This window comes from Helobdella robusta (assembly GCF_000326865.2).
Source record: "Helobdella robusta unplaced genomic scaffold HELROscaffold_4, whole genome shotgun sequence".
Lineage (NCBI taxonomy): Eukaryota > Metazoa > Annelida > Clitellata > Rhynchobdellida > Glossiphoniidae > Helobdella > Helobdella robusta.
The window spans coordinates 837,178-864,240 of NW_008704902.1; the positions used below are offsets into that span (position 1 = coordinate 837,178).

Here is a 27,063-nt window from a genome sequence, read left to right on the forward strand (position 1 = left end):
CGATGACGAAGTGATGAAAATATACGTAGCCCTGTTGATAGTAGTAGAAACATTTGCTGCAGTTGGTAATGCAATTGGTAAACTTTTTTGAATGTGTTTCGTACGATAAAAAAAATTAAATGAACAAATCTTTTAATATTTATGATCGAATAGAATAGAAACCAAACGGAAAAACATTCCTTCTCTAAAAAAGCATAAACCGAGTTTTCAAGCAATTCAAAATAAGTGGCGACATTTCTCATTTTAAAACAAACAAATACTGACAAAATTACACACAAAACCCTCGAAACTTTAAATAAAAATTGAGAATTTTAGTGTTTTATCATCTGTAGCAAATCTTGATAAAACGTCTAACCCTAACAAATAAGTTAGGTGCGCTAACAAGTTGTTGGTAACATGACTACTTCTTTTCTGAACAGCTTGCTTTGTATGTCTCTTATGGCAAGAACCCATATCTTACCAGATATGGGTTCCTGCTATTCATCATTTTATTTGCAAACATTTTTTTGTAAAATTTTCAGTTACTTATTAAAGTAAGCATCTGCCTAATATAATAAGTCTAAACACTTCATATTATCATTACGATATATTTTTGTGAAATTATAAAAAAAATAGATTTATTATAAAACTTATAAATTATTTGTATACCTTAAAATGGAAAAATTAAATTTTTCAAACAAACACAAAGGATGAAATATGAAAAGTGTGAATGTAGGACTAATACGTGCTCTTAATATCTCGCTTTGATGGGTTACATTAAAAATTCGCTAACGCCCAGCACCCCTCACTGCAGCTCATCTCCTTTCCTCTCCTTTTATTCTGAATTATTTTTATTTTCAATAATATTATTTATTATTCTTCGCGGAAAAAGAATTTTTTTTCAATTAAAAATAATATTAGCATGAAAAACTTGTTCCTGCGAATCGAAATAAACAAGTGATTAATAATCCGTTAAACGACTAAATTAAAATTTGCACTTGAATGTGTAGTACATAAATTAGAGGTAAAATAGAAAATAATAATAATAACAAAATAAATTTTGAGGATATGGAACGATTCAGTCTTTTGTGAATTTAAATTCAATCAGTTTTAAATGCAGCAGCTGCAGTGGTCAGCAGCTGAAGAGGACAGCAGCTGAAGTGGACAGCAGCTGCAGTTGTCGCGAGGATAGCAACGTGTTTCAGATTGCACTTGATGCAACTAACCTTCGTTGTCTTCTTATTGATAGAAGAATAAAATTTAATATTACTACGCTTATTCGTTAATTTGATTAATTTATTTATTCATATGGACGTTTGTTTGTTGGTTTATTCATTTGCCCAATAACTTGTTCGTTCATTCACTCATTTCTTCAAACGTTTGCATGTTTGTTCGTACATCCATCTCTTAATTCATTCATTTGTTCGTTTTTTCATTCGCAAACAGATGCCAAGGAACAATTATTTACTCTGACGAAGAAAAAGAAAAGTGAGTGCAATGAATGAATGAATGAATAAATGAATGAATGAAATGAGGGAAAGCAAGACTGAATGAATGAACTAATGAATTAATGAATTAATTATCAAGGCAACAGATAAATGATTGAGTGAATGAGTGAGTAAATGTACGAATAAAAAAAGTCGAAATTCAAATAATGAGTTGGAACAGTTGAATGATGGATCGATAATTTGTATGAATGTTAAATTGCCCAACAGTTTATCGATTGCCCTGTACGCTCATTATAATAATTTTTATCAAATCTTCGTTAGTATTTTCACTATTTTTCTTTATAGTAATTGTTGTTGTAGTAGTAGTAGTAGTAAAATCAGTAGTAGTAATAGTAGTAATAGTAATAGTAGTAGCAGTAGTAGTAATAGTAGTAGTAGTAGTAGTAGTAGTAGTAGTAGTAGTAGTAGTAGTAGTAGTAGTAGTAGTAGTAGTAGTAGTAGTAGCTGTTGTAGTAGTCATCGCAAAGAATATGTAAAATTTTAAAAATAACACCATTTTAGACATCATTATATAACATTTCTATGTAATAGAACGGTTACTAATTTTATTTCCAGTTTTTGCTTCAGTTTGGTAGTAATTTTCAGCAAGCATTTTATTTCTACTGTTACACTTTCTTGCCACGCAAATTGAAAACTGTAATTTTTATATTTATTTTTACATTTTGTCTTGAATAATTTATTGCTGATAATTTAACTTCAAATAAGTTACAAATGTAGATAAAAATCTATGGTTACAACATTATCTTTATTCATTTATTTTGTTCTTCATTCATTCATTCATTCATTCGTTCGTTCGTTCGTATGTTCGTTCATTCATTCATTCGTTCATTCATTCAGTTATTCATCTGTACATTTGATTAACTAAGTGAGTAAGTACGTAATTTTTTAATTATTTCTAAAATTTCAATATAACACGAACAACGACAGAGTTAAGAATTGAACATAGCGACAACGTTTTCATAGACAACCTTCATCTTTCGAAGCCCCTGAATACCTCTCACTACCTCACAGACCGACAACTACCCACTGATTTCTTTTTCTTCAGAGATTCTGGGATCAGACTCAACATCGGTTAGTTATGTGGTTTGCTGCTACTGTTGCTTCTGCTTTTGTTGCTGTTGTTGTTGTTGCTACTGCTGCCGTGAAAAAGAAAGCGCTATATAAATGAGTTAAAAAAATAATTAGCAGTTATTAAATTTTAAAAAATTTAAAAAACACGTCAAGTATAAAAGTTACGTAAATTCTTAAAATGATTAAATATGAAAGATTGGCTTTAAGTCTGGAGTCATATTAATAAAAAAAAACAGATTCCAAATAATATTTATGATTGACAATTATGAAAAAATACATGTTAAATATATATTAATAATTATTAATAAATATTATTAATACTTATTATATAGTTAAAAGTATAATTATAGAACAACAATTAACTGAAGGCATTCGAGACGTGAATGTCATTCCGAGTTATGTAGGAGTGCGCCACAGGAGCGACAACAACTTCGTCCTCAGTCGACCTACCGCATCTGACGAGAAGAGGGATTTCCAACATGTTGTCAATCATCTGTGCAGGTTTTTCGTGACGTCATTCATTTGTTTATTTATTTATTTATTTATAAAAAGGTTGTCTTATTAAAACTATTTCTAAATGAGTTTTTTTTTAATGATGTCATTTATTTACTTGCTTGTTTGTTTGTTTATAAAAAAAAATTGTCACAAAAAACCGTTTCTAAATGAGTTTCCAACTTATTTCACAAATCGTCAAATTTTTTATTGACTCGACAAGCGAAAATTTATGTAGCACTAGTTATGTATTTTTCAACGGCCATTCCTCGTTGAGTCGTGTGGGTGATGGCAACTAGAGACCAATCCAAATTTTATGAAAGGATTGTTAAGTCAGTGACGAAAGAAAAATTTCAAACAAAAACCAAATAGAACAAATCAAAAACACAAAATTTTTTCTCAAAAATATTGAAAGAGAGAGAAAGAGAAAGAAAGAGAGAGAGAGAAAAGAGAGAGATACAAATCAGAGCAAATCTATCGCGTCTTTGTTTTTTAAATTTAAAATTAAAAATATATGTTATAAAAGTTAATGATGTGTATTTTAAAAACAACCAGTGTGGTGATATAATGACACAAAAATACAATAGCAAACAAACATCAGCAACTTACATTGAAAACCTTCCTCTCTTCATGTTATTTGATGATTTTTTTTCTTAAATTTTATTACGATTGTTCCTACCAATTTCGGTATTAACATATAATAATATGTGACTTAACTTGCATTGCGATGTTAAAATGTGGTCAATGTCAAACCAGTCCATTCTTTCTGTCCATTCTGTTTTTAGAAAATATAGTCTGATTCATTTTTCACCGATACTATTTTTACATTTTTTAAATTTTGTTGCTTCTCCAAAAATCACTTCAGACACCCGATTCCAAAACAGTACACGTTATCAATGGAAACTTTGAAGGCGAAAGAAAATAGCTGCTACAAGAGGGAGAACTATGTAAGTAACTCTCCCTCTATCTCTCTCTCTCTCTCTCTCTCTCTTTTTCTTTGCACTTCCGTTACTTTTTTTGTCCATATACGTGTGTATCTATCTTGTTTTGTCTTTCGGTGTGTCTGTCTGTGTGTCTGTCTGTCTGTCTGTCTGTTGGTCTGTCTGTGTGTCTGTCTGTCTTTCTGTGTATCTTTTTTTCTGTGTGTCTGTTTGTGTGTCTGTCTATTTTGTGTTTGTTATATTTTTTTATTTTTTTTGTTTCACCAGTTATTTGGTTTTATTTTTATCATGTTTTTTGTAATAGTTTTTATGTATGTCTGGTAAATTTGGATGAATGGATGGATGAATGAATGAATGGATGGATGAATGGATGAATAGATGGATGGATGAATGGATTGGTAGATGAATGGATGGACAAATGAACGCCGCAGTAAACAAACGAAATGGGTTATTGATTGATTGATGAGAGATAAATGAATGAATAGGCCGGTGAGGCAATAAGCAAATGAATGAATAAAAATGTGTAGATGGTAGGTAGGGATGGATGGATAGATGGATGGATAGATGGATAGATGGATAGGTGTAAAAAATAAGTAAACAAAAATGTAGACAACAATGGGTAGATTGGGAATGTGTGCCTATGTAAAAGCAAGCATGTCAAATTGAAAAAATCTATACTGCTTATTAAAACATTAAGAAAAGTAGATATAAAAATATAGGATGAAAGCTTGAATGAGCAATTGAGTGGATGAAAAAATGAGTACGAAAACTCGATTGTGTGATGGATTGAATGAAGAAAAGATGAGTAAACGGATGAATGAAAAAAAATTATTGGGAGAAAAGTGGATGAATTTATCAAATGGTCTTCTCTAGCATAATAAACCAATGTTGGACGGGTGGTTGATATGGAGGAAGAAGAAGATGATGATGACAATGATGATGATGGTGACGATTACGATGATGATGATAATGATGATGATGACGATGATGGCGACAACTACGATGATGGTGACGTAGATGACGATGATGCTGTGATGATGATTAATGAAGATAATTACCATTAAAATGAAAGCGATTTTTTGTTGCGATGTGATGCTGTTTAAGGAGATAGGTGATGTATCATTGTGAAAATGTTGATTGTATATATCTTGACGGTGACTGAAAAATATATGCTGATGATGATGATGACGACGATGATGATGGTGATAATGATGATGATGAAGAAGATGGGGGCGAAGATGATGAAGAGAATGAGAATGATGACGATGATGATGACGATGATGATGAAGCTGATGCAAACGAGTGCCAACGTTTTTGTTGGGCGCGCGAAAATTGGACTGTTGATATAATTAATAAACGAACCGACAGAGAAGAACGATGGATGGCGCTCCATCTGATCTCATCTACAAAGTCAACATGAACAATTTCATCAACAACAACAACATCAACAACAACAACAACATCAATAACAACTTCAACAATTACAACAACAACAAAAATGACAAGAATTATAACAATCCTCACAACAGCCTAAATTCAATAAACGGTAATGCTGAGAGATTGGGTAACCCCAACATCAACATTAATGTAAACAAAAGGCACAAAAACATCAACAACAACCTTAACAACAACAACAACAATGTTAATGTTAGAAACAACAAGAGCGAATTTATTTCCAACAGCATCATTTGCACAGCTAGCGAAAGCGAGGATCTATTGCAGAATGTTTTCAACGTTTTGCCGGAAGTGGCTGTTCCTATGGCAACAAGTGCGGATGTGACGTCACAATGTCGTCACGCTCTATCGCGCTGTCAATCATGCAAGAAGAACAGTGCATGCCACAGGATAGGTCGGTTGCACTGGCGTTCTGTCGTTCCGTCTATCTACATTTCGTTGTTGTTTTTTTGTTTTTCAAGTTGTTGATGTTGTTGTTGTCGTTGTTGTTGTTGTTTTTGTTGATTTTATTTTTAATTTAATTTTTTCATAAACAATTTTTTATGCTTATGTTCGTTATTACATCATCATTGTTCGTATCGCATTCAGTTCTGTTGTGATTTCAAAAAAATGTTTTTGACAACTTTCAACTCGTCGCATTTGATCAGGAGGTCTCATTAAAAAATATTGCGTGTTTGTAGTAGTTGTTGTTGTGGTTGTTGTAGTATTTGTTGTTGTTGTTGTCCGTTGTTGTTGTGCGCTTATGCTATACTCCCGTGGTTGGAGTTTCTTGTATACTCTGTCGTAGTTCTAATCTTTGGATGTTGTTATTGAAACAGCTGTTGCAAACAGTTTTTAAAGTATTGCTGTTTATTGTTTTGCATTTTGCATTTGCAGTATTTTGGTTTTAATTTTTCACAGAAAGATTACTTTTTAATATTAAATCTAAAGAATCAAATTGTTATTTTCTGTTAACTGTAAAATATTTCATAATTTCATGTGTTTAACACATGTTGAAAGAACGAAAAATTAAATATAAACTCAGGAAATTATTATAATTAAGTTAAAGTGACAAACCAACATTATAATTTTACAAATCAATATGCAGAAAACTTGTTCCGGAATGTGTGCTGCATGATAAGCTGTTACGAGACGTTGGACTGCAGGCTGGCACACATGCATACATGCACTTCAACCACCAAGTTCTGCTTCTCAAGTTTGTAAACCATAACCATGTTATTTTTTTGTACTATCTGGTTAATCTACAACTGTATATTTTACATTACATCTTTTGTAGTAAGTCAGTTGATTAAGTTATTGAAAATTATGACTTCTGTAGATGGATGTTATGGCTTCAAGGAAATTTTTTAACAATGAATAAAAAGATATAAGAATCTTAAATTGCAAAAACACCATCAAACGAACAAAAAAGTCATTTCTATTCATCACGCAATAGTCTGCTACGTTTTCCTTCCAAGTAGAGCTGATGTTTTGAGACAGGTGCCCTATAAAAAAAAGTTGTTGACTGCAACTGTTATGTCTTGAAGCGAAAGTACGCATTCGATCATGCTTACCTGGAAGGAGTTTTTATGAAGCAGAGAATTAACAAATATTAACATAACTGGGGTGGCTGTGTAATAGAATTAAATATTTATGAAACTTAAGAAGGCACAACAAAGATGATAGTATGCAGGCACGCACATGTTCATGTTTTCATTGATTGAGTATGAATAATGTTAACAAACCACTGCCAACTAAATAACATGAAAAGTTTCTTTAAAATGTAAAGGTAAGAACAAGTGGTCGAACCAAACAAAATTTTTGTTCACTGAGTCACTAGAGAAATAATATTTTTCTGTTTTCTGTTGCAAAAAAATTAATATTATGAAAAAAATAATAAAAATAATAATAATAAAACGATAACATTTAAAAATGCTAATATATAGGTACAGAGTTTCGGTCGTTAAATATTTTTTTTGCATTTTGGTGCGGTTACGTCTGACTGTAGGGCATAAATTACAATTAAGACTTATTTACCGCCATCTAGTACATTCGTCCAGGTGTGTGTGTGCGTGTGTGTGTGTGTGTGTGTGTGTGTGTGTGTATGTGTGTCTCTGTGTGTGTGTGTTTGAGTGTGTGTTTGTTTGCGTTTGCGCAACCGTGCGAGGCCACAAATTCTTGTTGATTTTGTTTTTTACAATTTGTAGCAAATGAAAAAAGCGTTTAAATGTTTTTGTTTCAGCATTTTTGTATGTGTTACTAATAAGATGGACATGAACTGTAGCGTATATGATGATTGTTAAATGTGCTCAGTGTTTTGTTTTATTTATAAAAAATATTTGTTTCAATTTTATAAATTGCTGACAAATCTACTTGTCTACTGCCAGCCACTCAATACAGGTACACCCTACAACCGCTCTTCGATCCACTCAGCGAACACTTCCAATGCCACCTCAGATTCAAACTACCGAAAACCTTCTACCAGCTCTGGTTCTACGTTACCATCTCAAAAATTGATTTTGAAACATCGAAACACTTCAAGCAGATTCTATCCTCACAAATTGGAAACCCCTGGACAGGTAGGACCGTCCACGAGTTCCTCACCATTGAACACAACAGCGGATTCGCCGAATCGGACGGTGACGTCATACTTTTTGGTAAAAAATCAAAACGAAACGATGAATGGACATATTCTCTAGAACCCACAAATAATCAGCTTAAACAAAATTTTAAATTAGAAAACACGTCACCGAATGTTCAAACTCTTTCAGATGGAATAAAGCTCGTTGATTTTGAATTCGAATACCCATTCGATTACAGCACGTCGACATGGGCCTCCGATGAAAATGCTTGCGCTAAAAATTCTTCTAAATTTTTGAGAATTTCAGAGAAAAATGTCACGGGAATTAATGATGTGACCGTGCTAATTGATTCAAAGTCTGTGTCTTACGAGTACGTGGTCAAGAATAATGTCAACAGACCGACTGTCACATTCTCAATAGCAGGTTTTTTATAAACATTTTTATGTTTTATCCACTTTTATGTTTAGAATCCGGCGCTTCATATTTTGATAAGTGATGTACAACGTTATTATGCATATTTAAGTAACGACAGCTAATATAAAAACAACGAAATTATTGATTTCTGTCACACGGTGAACTGAGTTTTATGTCGGTTTTAAGAAAAAATTTTGAACCATGTTAAGTTAGTTAGTTAGTTTCTTTGAAGTTTGTAACGAACAAAAAAAAAAAAAAAGTACAATTTTCATTTAATTAGAATCATGTAAATTGTGCATTATGTTAATTTTGTCATGAATTATAAATTTTACTTAAAAATTGTGTTAGAATGAACAATTTGTGAACGGTGGCCTGCGACACAAGAATTTTGTTTTCTTTTAGCTTTGGTCTCCTAATCATTACCTAATTATTATTAATTTGGATTGATTGAATAAATTTGATTTGATTTGAACATGAATGCAGGTAGCGAGTCTGTTTTGAGATGGTGGTTTAAATCAACAAACTGCGACATCAACACAAACAACAACAACATTGATGACATCAACACAAACAACAACAACAACTATGATATAAACAACGACAACGACAATGATGACAACAGCAACATCGATGATAACAACATCAACGAATATGACAACAACGGAAAAATTCATGTCTACAATAAAAGCATCAACAGTTTTAGTATCAACAACAAAAACAACAACACCACCAGCAACGTCAACAATAAAACGACTCCCCCAAGCGACAAAGAATCAGTGGGGTCGGGCATAGTTGACAAGTTCAAAGTTCAATTGATGACGTCATCGGATGCTAAACACCTCCTACTGCAAATATCAGGTTCCTTTTATTTCTATATTTCTAAACTTTTTGCCTGTTTATTTTCATGTTGTTTTTTATTTTATGTTTGTATGTTTTGTATAATTTGATTTTATAATTAAAAATGTTGGCCATTTAAAATCGTTCATTTTTTTGGCTAGTTTTTATTAACTCTGTTTGACTAGCATTGACGGAATTAAAAAACTTGAAAGGTATTTATTGAAGTGCCTTTATGAAAATTAATATTTTGGGAAAGTAGTTTTCATTTCTTGTTGGTGTTTTTTGGCATTATTCATTCATTTCAAAAACTGCTCATTATTTACGAGTTGTTTATGTTTTAATTATTATATAAAGTTGTAAGTTAACAACATAACATCGTTCGTTCGTTTGGAAACAGCAGCCACGTCAATTGTTTTGTTTCAAAAATTTACTCTGATGTTCAGTTAAAATAACATTCCGCTGTAGTTGTTCACAAGTGAAATGAAACTTTTGATTGAATTTTTATTGACCATGTGAATGAAGATAGAAAGATTAAAATGGGCCTTTGCATCAAGCAGTTTCAGAAACATGATATATAAATTGAAATGGATGAATGAATGGCCAGATGGATGGATGGGTTGATGAATGGTCAGATAGACAAAGAGATAAATGGATGAATGCTGAGTTGCATAGATATATGAATGGTTGATTAGACGAATTGACAGCATGTTACATACAAACAGTTGTGTTGCCGGTTTGACGCGCTTCACACTTTATAATGATGGATGGTTCAAACTGATAATTAGTTTATCTTTTATTTAATTTGAAATAAATCAAGCATTTTAAAACAATTTTCAGATAATCAAATATTTCCAGAAGTTTGAACTAGTAAAACTCTACATGCTAAACATTAACAAAACCAAAGCGTACAAATGGTAAACTTTTATGTGATGACGACAGAAAAAATGCGAATAATAATAATAAGATTATTTGCGTTTTTTTAATTATGTTTTTTTAATTATGTCTTTTCTCACTCCTCCAAATGTGACAATGAGTTGTTTTATTGAGTGTGCAAACGACTCGTGACGTTTCAGTAGAAGTAAACTCACTTGCTCGTGCGTGAGCTCATCAATATGCTCATGAATGAAATGTATCAACTAATGAAAAAAAATTTTACCAAGATATATATCTCAATAATTTCAATTATAAGATAATTATTATCATCATTATAATAATATATTATTAAAAAATATAATTTTTAACAATAAGAAAAATAATAATATTTAGTAATATTATTTGAATTGAAAAACTTAATAACGCTTCGTACGTACAAGCTAACAAATAAATTAAAAATTTCATGTGCGCCATGTTCTTCATTTATTCACGCTGAAAAGGTTCTCCTGGTTGTTGTTCTTTGAAAAGGACAGTGAATGATCGCTCTTGTGGTAGTGGTTGATGACGTTGCTGCTCTTACTGCTCTTGTTTGTCGGTGTTGTTCTAATGTTGTTGTTGTCGATGATTTAAACGCTACTCGCTGTGTTTTTAATGTTTGATTTGTATCGCATTGCAAGTTGTTTGTCTACTTTTGTTTCCATCGGTGTTTGTTATTCCGCGGATCTTTCTTTACATTTGATTTATCCGCTGCTCCTTCGTTGAAAATTTTTTCTACTTTTAAAATTTTCCTTCCCACATCTCTTATGTGTCCATGTTTTAAACTAGAACATGCATGTGCGTATATATCTTGCCTTGCGAAAGTCTTCTGTAAACTGTTCTCTTTTTATGTAGACGGGTTTATTTTTGTTACAATGTTCTTAAAAGGCATCTGTGCGTGTGTTTGAACGTACATGCTCATCTTTTAATTTGTTTCATCTGTCTCATCGTGTTTCAATGATTCCATTATATAAGAGCTTTTGTACATGTGTATATGGTGTACATAACTGTGTATTTTGTTTTGCACATATCAGGTCGTACAACAAGGTGTCCATTTTACTTTTTCAACATTCTCGTCCTGGACTTGTTGGAAGGAGAGGAGCTTTATAAATGTGATGTTGTCGTGCGCTGCCAACAAAAGGCTGACATCTTCAACATGAAGTTCAACATTCCACTCAACATTTCCTCTCAATTAAAATTTTTTCCAACGAATTCATCTACGACGACACCAACTTCGGAAGTGAAGTTGGAGATGAAAAATACATTTGCAACAAATTCGTCGTCACCGTCACATGCAACAACATTTAAAAAACGAACAAAGAATGAGTTCACTCAAATTACAGAAATTGTGAAAAGTTTCAAAATTCTGTTGGATGACATTTGCTCAAAGACAGCTGTGTATTTGACAATTCCATTCGTTCGTCATGAAAACGCTTGGCAACAGAGTGGTGGTGGTACGCAATTCATTCCATATCTTCATCCACAACTGCTTAATCAACATCAACAACATCTGCCAACATATCCTAACAAACTTAAACAACAACAACAACAGGGCCAACAACAACATCAAAATGAACAACACCAACAAAATCATCATCATAAAAATGAACAACAACACCAACAACACCAACAACATCATCAACAACTTGAACAGTCGCACTTCGATAAATTTAATAAACCCAGATCAGTAGAAATGCACTGGTTGAAGAAATTGAGCCCAAGTGAACAAATACTTTCAAATCAGTTCAATCACAGGTACAAAAATGAGTACAACTCCGAAGACAACAACATCAGCAGAGACAACGACAGCTTCTCTGACAACAAACATGTTAACGAGTTTACAATTTTGTTGCTATCGAGCGTGGCGACAAGCTTGGCAATTTGCAAATGCTTGTTGAAGTTGTGTCGCGAAAACTTGCACAAATCAAAAAACGCATACGTTGATACCTACACACTCAACAAAATTGTATACAACAAAACAAACAACGACAACAGTGCCGTCTTGACGAGTGAATGCTTCCAGGCAAGGAACACGGCATCCATACAAATAACATCATCTGCAGCAAACGAGGAGGACATATGCAAGCAGAAAATATCCAAGCATTGTAGTGGGTCAACAAGACGCAAACGATTGATGTTGTTTGTAATTTACTCCATCTATTCCATGACGTTCAGTCTTCTGCTTGTTTCAACAGTCCTGCTTCTAGCGTTTCGTTTTCGTTGTCTTCAGTCAAATCGTCATCATCTTCTTCTTTTTCATCATCACCAGTTCAACCAGGGACAACCAGGCCAGCAACAAACAACACATCAGAAGAATACTCCAAAACAACATCATCCTCGTGATCGTCGCCACAGTTATTATTATCGTCAGCAACATCATCATCAACAACAACATCAGCTAAGAAATGGATATCGTTTTTATCTGGATGTCGTAAATAAAGACGACCACAATGCAATGATGGAGATGACGACGATGACGACGCTGATGATGATGAGGATGGTTCCACAGCATGAATGCCAACTGCATAAATCAGACGTCAGTCTCCAAGTACTCCAGTTGCTTAGGCGAAAATTCGAGAGCTGCAACAACTTGCGCAGCATCGAAAAATACAACAACAATAGTTCACATATCAACAACATGAGCTGGAGTTACAACATCAACGACAGCATCAACAACTGTTCATTTAAACAAACGACATCAACAATAATGAAAGTTGACAACATGCACAAGAACCTCACCTTAAAACTATTGAACGAACCATTCAAAGAACCACAAAACCTCTTCAAGATAAGAGTCAGCACGTTGAAAGCCCACCTACACAGAAGTATGGAGATCCTCATAAACAACCCCCTCGCCTACTTCGTCATCAGCCTCCTACACGCTGACCAACACATCAGGACCAGACCTTTTTGGCCGGCTACTCGACGAGACATCCAATCAACGTTGAACATCTTCAACATTACTCCAATCTTTCTAGCCAATGGCTGGAGAGCTGTCTCCAGCGTCGCTTATAACAGGTGATGTTTATAAGAAAGGTTTAAAATAATGTGAATCATACTAAACTTTTATTTACTTAATTATCTCTATAAAAAAATATTATTTTTCTATCATTTCACTGTTATCACACATTTTTTCTTTTGTTAGGCTATCAGGTTGTAATGAATAAATTGACGAAAAATATTTTTAAACTCTCAAATGTTCACTTTTGCTGAAAAATTGTTATTCCATCCATATTGATTCATAATGCAGAGATCATCGTTTATTCATTTAACTATCATTTATTCATCGCAAATAAAAATGAAGCGTGTTTTTCATTGAATTTGACTCATCAACAATCTGGTCAATTATTCTCTTCAATTGTTCTAAATTTCAAATTTATTTCTTTAATATCGATCAGACTGAAAAGCCTTGTAAGTCAATCAAACCAGCGATACATCAGCCACAAGAGGAAGATATTTGACCGACGTATCTGCCAGCGCCGCATTTTAGGCTTCAGAAGCGAATGTAGCCGCGGCAGGATCCACAAAAAAGATGGTGAAGATGACGACGACGACGATGACAACGCGGAAAGTGGAGATAAGAATTTGAAACAGTTGCTGGAGAGGAAAAACTCGTCTCATTACAAATTCATTCCGTATCGATCCTTATCAACAACATCGTCGTCGTCGTCGTCTTCATCACCATCATCATCGTCATTACATTTATCATCGTTACATCCATCATCATTAAATTCATTATTTTCCAGTTCATACTGGTTGTCGTACCCTAGCACGTTTTTATCTCCATCTTCCTCATTGGCCTTATCATCAACGTCATCACCACATTCAGAGTTCTCAGCCTTTTTATTTTCATCATCTTTTCCCTCTTCGTCATTTTCATCACCATCATCCTCTCTTTCATCGCCCTCACAATTTTCATCAACATCCGCTTCGTCGCCACCATCATCGAAATCACCATCATCATCAAAATCATCATCCTCGTCATCATCATCGTCACGTTGGGCGCCGTCTAACAATCACATCAGAACCATCCAAGCAGATTACAAGCGCGATAAAAACACTAATAATGACGTCTCGAACAATGAAGATGGTGAGGACGACGACGACGATGATGAAGATGAAAATGATGATGATGACGTCGTCAAGAACGGCATTAACAACTACAACGAAATCCACCCCGAGGAACTTTACGGCGACGAAGACGATGACGATGGTGGTAATGGTGATGATGGTGACAGTGATGATGAAATAATGTTTCCATTATTTTTTTCGCGCTTTCAATTGACAATTTTAAGAGTTACATTCTTCATAATCGACGTCCTTTTGACAGCCTATAAATTCTCCAAATTACATGCTTCATCCACGTATTTGTTGGACCAGCTATTTTCAAATTGCACGCATCTCCAGAGCATTATCTTCCTGCGGGGACTGCTCAACAGCAGCAACAACAACAATTACAACAACTGTAATACAAACATCAACAACTCCGACAACATTAATAACAGTGGTAACAACAACGCAAATAAAAATAACAACAATGAAAACAGCAACAATGACAGTGAAGTTAATGATGATAACATTAAAAAGAGAAAAAAAACGAGCACTAACATTGTAAATAATCGTAACGCACGAGAAACTCTGCAAGTTCCAAAACCAAATAGCGAAACGAATGGAGCCAATAATCGGATCGAAAATGGTTTCTGTTTAAAATCTTTCGCAAATTTAATAGGCACAAACAGATTGCTAACTGAGCAAGTATTGGAGGAAGAAAAATCACATTTCAATAAAGGCACCAAGCTGACTTTAATTTCAAAGAGCAGATGTGTGGTGTCTGCACTCGATCCGATGCTAAAAAGAGACCGCTATATATTTAACTTAACGATTCAACTTTCTGTTATCTTTTTCTGCTTCACAGCATCCACGTGGGTGGTAGGGATGGCACCCTGTCGGTACTCCATCATTCGGCTGCTTCTCGGTGACGTAATCGACATCGACGTTTGCGCCAGCGATGCCGAAATGGATTTCTACTTTGAGTACTTTCTCGATGGTTATAACGAGGCGAATGAAAACTCAAAAAGCAGCAACAGCAGCAGAAACAGCACTAACCACAACGTCACTAGCAGTAGCAGTAGCAGTAGTAGCAGCAGCATTCCACACTTGTCATCATATCATGAAATATTCCTGGATGAAGAAGAAGATGATCTTCGCGAACTGACCTTACTTAAAAACGGCAATTTTTCACTTTTTTCATTTCCTCTCTATTGGAATTAAAAATTTAATAATTTAAAATAATTTTTTAGTTGAAATTTTTGATTTCATTTTTTTATGTTTTAAATATTTTTATCTCGGAGGAAAATTTAAAAAAATTTTTAAAATTAAGACAAAACAAGCAAATTTTTAATGTCCTTTGATGCCCTTATGGCATACAAAAAACAATTGAAGGAAAAAGTAGAAAATTGCTTTGAGAACAATTTTTCAATTGAAATCATTATATATTTATACGTTTGTTTAGTCCATTTTTGATAAAATTTAACTTTTTAATGCAATTTTTAACTCAATATTATCAGATATATAGAATGAAATAACAGATCGGACAATAACAATTCAATTGCAGTGTATTTTGTTATCATAATATCACGTTAATCCTTCAATTCTTTCACAAAATATATTCTTACATTATTTTGAATAAATTATCACACTGAAACATGGAAACAGCATAATTAGTTTGCAACAAAAAAAAACATTTGCTAGGCCATCTACGTTTTTTGTTTAGGTGACTTATTTTTATTTAAATTTTGTTAATTCTATTTAAAAACAAGTCTGAAGCAATGCTTCCAATTTTGTAGTTGCTTATGATAGATTCAAATTCAGTCGATTTACATCGTGGCTTCACTTTGAATAGATTATCTCTGAGTTTTTTTAGATGATATTGGGATTAAATTTTGAAAAAAGTAAAACTTTCATTTTTCGACTGTGGTTGATATTTTTTTATTTAAATAAAACTTGAATTGTCAGATTTCAAGTTAAAATTTTTACCATTTTTGTAACGTTTGAAACGCCCGTTTAAAAAAACATTTCGCAAAATTCTCTTGGGAAATTGTAGAAGTTCGTAAAAGTTTGTAGATGAATGTACAATGATTTTGCTGAGCACGAAAAAGAAGTTATTAAATTAGCTTGACTGCTAGAAAAGTTCTTGCAAAAATTCAAGCGATGTCGATTGCATTCATCAGCGATATGAACTCCGTTCTTAAAATAATCGCAACATTTAAAGTAATTTCAAAGTTGGACTCTGAAACAAATCGTTATTTAACGAACAAACATTTTTTCAATAAATTATTTTTGTTTCAGAAATAAAACGGACGATCCTTTCATTTCGGGACGATGGTTACGACGATAGCAGTGGTTTCGACGAGCATGATGTTCACAAAGTTCATGAGGACTCCAACTTTGTTCTTCCGTGCAAACAAGTTTTTCTACGGACTGATGATATTTTTTCAGGTAGAGTGAACTTATAATGCAGCGATGTCATCTGTGTTCGCTTCGTTAATTTTTTTGTACTTTCTTTTATTTTTTTAATTTTCTAATTATCACACACATTATCAACGGCATATTGTTAAATCAAAGCTAATCTAATTTTTAACATCATCACTGAAGCAACACCACCATCACCAACAAAAACACCATCTTTACCACCAAGAACACACCATCGTCACCAACATCAACAGCAAAAAGAGCATCATCACACGACTTGAAACAATGGAACGACATACATGTGGATACACTGACATCTGTAACGTCACACCTGTTGACCATCCTTTCATTGGCGTCCATTTTCTTCATCGTCGTCGTCCTCATCTTCATCACGCAACAGTTTTTATACGCGCTCCTAGACATACTGTCATATTCCTCATCACTGACCACATCGTCGCGCATGGAAGCAAGGCAGGCTTGCTTCCATGCGATGAAATGTTTTATGGGGCGCGATGAAGCAATCTTGAGAACGCCTCCCATCATTTATACAAACACTAGTTATGAAGGAACCCACAAATACGTGGGTTGTGGCAGGCAAGTAGAAGCTTCGCAAAGTAAAGGTGTAGTAACCTCTACTGCTGCTAGTGTGGCTACCACTGCTACTACTGCTTCTGACGGTGGCGACGATGGAGGCAATCGATTTCGTCACAAAAACGTTCTTCAAGTCGGAAATGTTAACGAATTGAAGTTCATCTGCTTGACTTTTGCCGAAACTAAAGTCTAATTTTCTTAAATATAACAAAATTTGATGAATTAAGTTACATATATATTTTTTATATTTGTAATTAGTTATATCTTTTTTGTAATTAGTTATATATATATATATATATATATATATATATATATATATATATATATATATATATATATATGCCATAGATATATTGAAGAGTTGGCTTACGTACGTATGGAATATAGAGTATATACAAAACAACAGTTGACAGATCTCCATCTTCTAAATAATTCGAATTTACAAAATCCAAAATTTAAAAACGTTAGAATGAATACTCCTTACACACTAACACACAAGCAAATATAAACACAAATGCACACAAACACACACACACAAACACACACATCTAAATAAACACTTAAACAAAAATATATACATCAACATCAATTATAAGGACAGGTACACAAACTATTAATTAAACACATAAATAAAGCAAAAAACCTTCCCTATTGCCATGCACTCAAACTCACCTGATTACACTCATGTATGTAAAAACAACGAGCTCATTGGTGCCCCTATTCATATTTAGTTGTCGAAAAAAACAAACAAAAGACCTCTCAATTGTTTTGGCATATTTTTATTCAGTAAATAAAATAAATGAAACGAATTATAAATATACGTGATGGCTGAAATAATCAAATGAAATGTAACTGAAGTAGCTAACAAAGATAGCAGGCATTCGTGAGCTTTAATTAACTTCATGAAACAGACATCCAAATCATCAACCATTTTTCTTTCCTATCAATCATTCAAATTTTCATTTGGAAGTAAAAATGACGCACCTCTCAACTTTATATACATTTTTATAATTATCATGTGAAACATACACCCGCGTAGGTTTTGCAGCTGTGTGTATTTGTGTAATATGTGAGATTGTGTGGTGTGTGCTATTCAAAGGAACAGGTTTATGATGGTTTATTTTTGTAATAAATAATGAAGGTTATACACCATATACAGTAGGAAGAATATAAAAAAAAAGAGCAAACGGATCAATACAATGCAAGAGGATCGATAGGTCTGTGTGAAAGTAAATTAATTTGCCAATACTTTCCTTGAAACAGTCAAAGAACACACGATGCATAATATTTCATATCCCACCCCATATCTCGAAAGAAGTAGAACAATCAAATGTTACACAGAAAGAAATGGGACAATCGCAAGTTTTACATCAACCAACTAACCAGCCAGCCAGTCAGCTAACCAAACAGTCAAACAACATATTGCCATTACTTTTACTATTTCCATGGCACTTAACTAAAACCACCCAACCCAAACAAAATTAAATTCAGCAAACATACACATACATACACAAACATACACATAAATAACTGTAACATTAGTAAAAATTAGGAACCAATTCACTCACAGTTGTGTGGACAGGTGGCCTGACTTCGACTGAACCGCGAGATAACGTATCCTACATCAAACAGACGCAGACTAGATTATTTTCATTAGAGTTGCCAGATGGAAAAAAATTTTTACTTGTTTCATGAAGAATGGTGCACAAAAAACTGGAGACGGATACATGAACGATTTATTGAGTAACCTGTAGCTGACTGGAAGTGAAGTAATCAGGAAAAATGTTAGTATCTGATGTACGTGTTCTAACAGAATGGATTGAAAGGATGAGTATAACATTTTGTCAGGTGAAAATGTATATCTTAAGCTAGCTCAAACAGAATAAGCAGTGATGAAAATGAAAGATTCAAATGAAAATTGATCACCTGGATTCGCTTTGAAAAAACTCGAAGCTACCACCACACCACTGTTGTAGACTATGTTTCTACCATTCAGTGGTGATACGACGATTTATAAATATTAAACAATGCAATGATACTAAAAAAAACAATTCAACAAACTGGCTTATCAAATTTTATTATTAACTCTCTGACCATCCATAAAGCACTAATCAACATTTTTAAACATCCATCTGACAACATACTCACACAAACACACCACACAAACACACGGCACATATAAATAAATAAACATCAGACACGAAACATTTACAAATCGCATCACTGTCACAGCTCTATCGATCCTCTTGCACACTTTGATAAAAGTGATGTACGTGTGTGTGACATGTGCGTGCATATATGACTATTTGTACATGTGTGTATAATGTATATGTATGCCTATTTGTATGAGTACTGCCGCGCGCGCGCGTGTGTTTGTGATTGTGTGTGTGTATGTGTGTGTGTGTGAGTGTGCGTGTGTGTGAGTGTGTGTGTGTGTGTGTCCACACATCATTCACATTGTGCACTCGACTTACTTATCAAGTGATGATTGATGCTGATGTGCATTAGAATAATGAAATCAATGCCGAAGACGACTCTATATTGTTAGATAACTGAGAAGATTTATTAGTATTCATAATAATAATAACAATAATAAAATATTGCTGGCTGCATAATAATACAACAATACCACTAATGTATAAGAATACCAGTCCGTCTTATGCTGATATATACAGTAATAACGATATATGTAAATACAATAAAAACACAGTTGAAGAAACGCTCATAAAAAAATAATAATAATAATATAATAATAATCAGTGCTCCTAATACGATAATATTAATCAGGTTATTAATTAATTAATCAATTAATAATTATACGTCTGCTAATTGACTATTATTAACACCGTTAATTTTGGCATAAAGTAAGTTCCACTGAGAGTAAAAAATAATACTAACCCTACCCTATTTCGCAAGATGTTGTAGCTATGAAAGCGGAAGTATTCAAAGATATGTTAATAGTTAGTTAGTAACAGCAGTTTTAGTATTTATTACTCTGATGAAAACTCTAAAACATTGGATAAGTAATCCACAAAAATTGTAAACCAGATAATAAATTATACAGGTTACCGTTTAAAGCGTTGTTATACGCAATATTACAATGAGCTATCAATTAATTTCAATAAAAAATTATTAATTATATAATTATTGTTATTATTATTATTATCAAACAGTAACTAATCCTAAAGAATCATGATTTTTAATGACGTGTGTGTTTGTTTGTTTGTGTATATATATGTGTGTATATATGTATGTGTGTGAGTGTGTGTGCAGGTTTTTTAATACAATATAAAAATCATATATATATATATATATATATATATATATATAGAGAGAGAGAGAGAGAGAGAGAGAGAGAGAGAGAGTATAATCATAAAACATAAAGGTGCAAGTGAGAAATTACTTTTTACTCCTGTTTCAAATAATTTTCCCAATATAACAGAACGTAATGTTTTTTGATTCATTTTATGTATGCAACATTTGGAACACCACATACATACATACATTATATATATATATATATATATATATATATATATATATATATATACATATACATATACATATACGCAGGTATGATTGGCCAGTACGAGTACACGAAGTACACCACCTCTCACCCAGACCAAAGGTGCATTGCTGTGAAGACCTAACCCGTTCTAGGCTGGACGCGTTTCGTCCCATATAGGACTCATCAGGGGTCCGAGTTTAAAAACCAACTTAGTGCAATTACTATCCCAGTAGACAATATTGCGAGCTAAGGTGTTTTTTAGTGATTCAGAGAATCACATTATGGCCGGTAGAGACGTACTCTTATTCTGCCGAATAAAGAAAGGCTAATTAATTTAATATGAATGAATAAATAAATTAATTAATTAATCAAAAGTAGTAATATGGTCACATTACACTACACAAACGGCAGACAATAATATTATTTTCGGTAACAAACAGATAAATAAACAAACAGACAGACAGACAAACAAACAAACAAACCAACCAGCAAACAAACAAGAAAACAAACAAACACTTATCTTAATAAAACTAACTAAGCAAAAAATGTATATCACACTATTTATAAGATTGAATAAGTTAAACAAAAAATAATAATTAATATTATTATTATCATCGCCAACATCATCATAAATATTATTATAATTATTATTACTTTTACTATAATTATAACTGAATGAAACAATAATATAGATAATAATAAGTAGATAAGCAGGTGAGAAAAAAAATTTAATAAAAAAATATTTTTAAGGAAACCAAATTAAAGATCGCAAAATGAAATTTTAAAAGCTGTGGCAGCATTTTCATATGCCAGCCATGTTTGGTTCTTCAATTCAATCATAATTCATTTGGCTTAATTGAATTTGTAATCTTCCAACATTAATTCCTTCATTTGCCTACTTGTCCATCCATCTATCATTCATTTTTTTAATACTTCATTCATTCATTCATTCATCCATTTATTCAAACGTTCATTCATTCACCTATCTATTCAATCGTTCATAAAGTAATTCATCTGGTCGTCTAACTATCTCTTCGTTTATCCATTGATTCATTCAATCATTCATATTTTTGTTCGTTCCTTCATTCATTCATTCATTCATTCATTCATTCATTCATTCATTCATTCATTCATTCATTCATTCATTCATTCATTCATTCATTCATTCATTCATTCATTCATTCATTCATTCATTCATCATTTATTCATTCATTCATTCATTCATTCATTCATTCATTCATCTAATTTCTTTTAATCAATCTATCAACGGCGTCCTTTATTTGAGAGCTAGAAAAGGATCTGTTCGCGAAATTTGTCAACAATTCTACTAGAAAACTATCAAGAAAATCAAGTGATGAAGTAGATGAGGAGGAAGAATATGACGACGACGATGATGATGACGACGACGACGATGAATGTACACTTCGTAATATGGACTGAAGCTCATTAACAGCTGATGATGATGAGGAGGACGACGACGACGACGATGATGGCAACGACTTTAAATTTGCTTGGTTAACAGCAGCCTGTATATTGAATGTTAAATTTTTTTAACTTTTTAACCTTTTAATCACATTTTTAACGCTCTGTAATATTCATCGTCATAACAGCCATAACCCTTATTATCATCGAACTTCTCATCTCAATCATCATCAATAACATTATCATTATTACGTCGCCACAATCATCACTAATATAAAATTTGCAATAATCATCATCGCCATCATCATCGTCATCATCATTATCATTATCATCATCATCATCATCATCATCATCATCATCATCATCATCATCATTATTATTATTATTATTATTATTATTATTATTATTATTATTATTATTATTACAATCATCATTATCATCATTCTAGCCAACGTACTTCTTTTATTAATGAGAAGATAGCTGGCTCTTTATCTAATGATGATGATGGCGATGATGAAGATGATAATGACTCTACCGATGATGATGATGATGATGACGCAAAAGACGACGGTGGTGGTAGTAGTAGTAGTTCATGATGGCCTTGTGATGATGGTTCTGATGAAACTCCTAATGCCTTCAACCGTTGAATCTGTTCAATGTGACATTTTAAAAAAATACTTTTTTAAAAAAACTTTCAAATGAGAATAAATTATTTTTTGCAAACTTCTCAATAATCCTGCTCTGACAAACATTAACTTCGGTTTTAATTTTTTACAATATTTTTATAATGCAAGACCGTACAAGACCATACAATCAAACCATAATAAGTGCACTGCACACACATGCATATATATAGACACATTACACAAACATACATACATACATACACTATACACATACACACAAACAAAAATACCTGCACATACATACATACAAACATATATTTAATCATTTTAAATCAATCTGGATTAAAATAGATCGAAAAATTAACATCTGAAGAACTAGATGGCCAAATAAATAGACAAATTAAAGTAAAAATAAATAAAAGAGTAAGCAGTGTTAAACAGTTTAGAACACTTGAAATTGAGTGAATGATTGAGAATCGAGTAAACAAACAGTGAATTGAACAAAAGATTGGATGAGCGAATGAATAACCAAAATGATAGAATGTAAAAATTGACAAAAATAGATGAACAGAAGAACGATGATGCGAATAAAGACTAGCCAGATGAGAAAAAAAACGTTTAGCTAATTCTAATGAAAATTAAAAACATATTGGAGACGTTGCATAAGTTATTTAATGGATCAATAAAAAAGTGGATAGATGGTTGATTAAAAAAGACGAGTGAATGAATGAATTAATAAATTAATTGTTTAAATGCTCAATTAATTATTGTGGAAGTGAATAAAAGGAGAAATGAACGAACGAACAAGTAAATGAATGAATGAATGAATGAATGAATGGATGGATGAATGAATGAATGAATGAATGAATGAATGAATGAATGAATGAATGAATGAATGAATGAATGAATGAATGAATGAACGAACGAACGAACGAACGAATGAATGTGTATGAATGAATGAATGAACGAACGAACGAACGAACGAACGAATGATTGAACCTCATCATCCAGTAACTGTGTATTCTTAGTATTATCATGCTTTTCTGTTGGCTTTAAACATTTTAAAAAATTTAATAATTAATAAGATAACAAACTTTAGGTGAAAAATAAAAATAATTCTTAATTTATTTCATTAATATTAATTTTAAAAAATTTAAAAAGTGAATAATCTTCATCTACGTAAGTTTGCCTATCACAAATCAAAAACCACTTGCAACCATTGAGTAAGTTACTATTTAGTAGTTTAGTACTGTTGGTAATTTCAACAAATCTCTTACATTTTAAAGTATATCACGACTGAACAGTAAATTCAAATTTCTGTATATTCTTTTAATAAAACTTAAACGCCTAACTAAACATTTAAAATAAAGTTTTATATTTGGAAAATAAAACAAACCATACCATGTTGTCTGAAGAAGAATTGTTGAAAGTATGCTTGGCATTAAAACTGTGGACGTTGTTGCAACTGTTGTCGTTGTTACTGTTGATGTTGATGTTGTTGTTGTTATCATTCTTGTTGTTTGATTTGTACTTGACCGTACCCCAAACCCAATCAACAGTGTTGGAAGGGGTGTTGCAACCATTTTCACTGTCAAATACAAATTTTCAATCTCAAATGTAACTATTCCTTTTGAATTATCATTCAAAGAATTAATCACCAAAAATGTAAGAAACATTATTAGAATAGTTGAAGCAAAATATTTGTGGAAAGTTAGCTCAGATGGTAAGTGCAACATGTCTTACATTGTCATTGCACACTGACAAGGTTCAACTGCTGTCTGCTCAAAACTTAAAAACTATCAAACACTTATAGCAGTACTCGTTCGTGTTGTGTGTCATGTGCTTTGGATGTTACAGCCTTTTGTGGAATGAAAGTCTTATTGCAGTTTAATATGGAACAATTTGTAAGCACAGTTGTTAGTGCTGCAAAAGAAAAACAAAAGAAAATTTTTTTCAAATTAAACAATGCATAAATATTTACTAACTCATCATCGTCATCATCATCTTCCTCATCATATCTGTTCATCTCTCCATCGTTGTCGTGATCTTTCAGCCAATCTTTAAATCGGTCAATAAGCTCCACCAAGTAAGATGTTTTCTTTGATTTCGCAATAAATCTATGCTTCAATAGCTCTTTGGCTTGTGGTCTCTGTTTTAATGCAAATGCTGCTAACATTATGGCTGGTCATAATTACGTTTGTTTGCTTCCTAATGTTTCTTTGGCTTGCTATTACCATGTTACTTATGCTATTTTTAGTCCAATACAAAACATTCAACACAGTACTTGTTTACTTATTGCATTATTCATTCATTACGCATTACAACGACGTGTACTAAACAATCCCTGATTGAATTAATTAATAATAACTGCTTTGGGGCACCAAAACTTTCACCAAATAAACTGAATTATAAATAAAAACAACTTTCTAAGAATTTTTTTCTCTCTCTCCTCTCTCTTTTTTTTTTCTCTCTCTCTCTATCTCTCTTTATATCTCTCTCTCTTTTTCTACCCTGCTCACATTGAAAGTAAAAACTTGGTACTAACGTTTTCAGGCTCTTTGTTGAGACATAGTTCGACGAAATCTTTAAAGGCCCTGCTGTAATCACCAGTGAGTTGTGGGGGGTTGTTCTTGGGAATGAGAAACAGGACCCTCATTGGATGCATGTCTGAGTTGGGCGGTTCACCCTTGGCCAATTCGATGGCTGTAATGCCAAGACTCCATATATCAGCCTATGAATATGACAGTTTCTATTAAGGGTAATCATGTAATAATAATTCATTTGATTACTTTCTAAATTTAAAATATGTTCGTATACTTATAACATATTTACTGCCATGTGTCAATCAATTTATCTTCTCCAAGTAAATCGTCTCACCAGATTTAATGGAATGTCAGGAATGTAACAAGCATAAACAACTGAGCTAAATTAGAATTCCAATCAATGAACATCGCATAGATTGTCCACAATTTTTATTACACGTTTGCAAATTTTCAAAAAAATTAAATAACCAAAAAATAATTTGAAAGTACGGTTAAATAAACAGTAACTTAATTAGATGAATGTTCATTCGATATGATGAAAACTAACTTTGCAATCATAAGGGGTTTGCTTAATAACTTCAGGTGCCATCCAGAATGGGGTACCAACAAAGGTGCTTTTCTTATTAAGGGTGTTTGTCAGCTGACCTGCCACCCCAAAGTCTGCCAACTTCACATCTCCCTTCTCTGACAGCAATATGTTAGCAGCTGTGAAATGGTCATATGTTATAAGAAGTTGTTACACATAAAGTCGTGTCAATGACAATCATAAATGAATGAAAAATGTTTGAAAAACATTTTTTTTTATCTTGAAAAAAGAATTGTATATAAATTATAAATCACAAGATAAACAGTATAATCAATGAATGATAGATTTAATAAACATTTAAATAAAAAAATTAAGTCGCAAATATAAAGAAAAATACTAAAAGCAAATTGATCATCCAACCTTTAATATCCCTATGCAACTTTCCTTCACCGTGCAAATACTCAAGCCCTTTCAAAAGTTCCCTTAATATAATAGCTATGTACTGTTCATCAAATGCCCCAGCTTTCATAAGGTCGAGAGCAGATCCACCACCTAGATATTCCATTATTATCCATAATTTTGTATCCTGTCAGTTGTGGATTACATGGTTATTAGTTTAATTATCAGTCACTAATTAAAAATGAGTAAAATGAAAAAAGATTTATTAAAAAGTCACTGAAAAAAACCTTCAAGTAAGATCCATAATATTTAGTGACATAAGGACTGTCGCATTGAGAGAGCACCATAATTTCTTGTTGGATGTCTTCTATCTCATCTTCGGCCTCTTCCAGATCAATAATCTTTATTGCTATCGTCTGTTGATTCCTTCTATCAATGCCTTTGTAAACTTCACCAAAGGAGCCTTTGCCAATTCGTTCCTGACGAGTAAATATGGCTTCTGGGTCCAGTCGGGTCTAGTCAAAAATAAAATGAAGCAATGTCAAAAAAGTTAGGCATTTAACATTAAAATGCAGAAACTAGACAAGAAGAGCACTAAAGACTAAACTCTTATTAATAAAAAAAAATGAAAACATTTTAAAACAAACCTGAGCAAATGCCATTGGCAATTGTTAATTATTACTAATAAAACTACTAAACTCTAAAAAATCTGTAATAGAAATTTTAATTATTGATTTAATTAATGAAACAAACAGACGGTGAGAATAACAATAAAAATCAAAATTTAAATTAATTAAATAATATTTAATA

General features: G+C 32.6%; 2 protein-coding genes across 2 annotated transcripts; one reads left to right on the forward strand and one right to left on the reverse strand.

Moving 5' to 3' along the window:
* Nucleotides 1-16,090: 16,090 nt before the first annotated feature.
* HELRODRAFT_162100 (hypothetical protein) lies at nt 16,091-17,422 on the forward strand (the record flags this gene model as incomplete). The annotated part of the gene is made up of 3 exons (XM_009024406.1): nt 16,091-16,118; nt 16,516-16,634; nt 16,865-17,422. 3 exons carry the CDS (start codon nt 16,091-16,093, stop codon nt 17,420-17,422), a joined length of 705 nt encoding a protein of 234 aa, XP_009022654.1.
* A 7,170-nt stretch (nt 17,423-24,592) lies between these two features.
* On the reverse strand, nt 24,593-26,759 carry HELRODRAFT_66461 (hypothetical protein; the record flags this gene model as incomplete). The annotated part of the gene is made up of 5 exons (XM_009024178.1): nt 24,593-24,934; nt 25,331-25,516; nt 25,876-26,033; nt 26,275-26,440; nt 26,541-26,759. Coding segments are annotated over 5 exons (1,071 nt in total), but the record flags the coding sequence as incomplete, so codon positions are not given.
* Between the last annotated feature and the right edge of the window lie 304 nt (nt 26,760-27,063).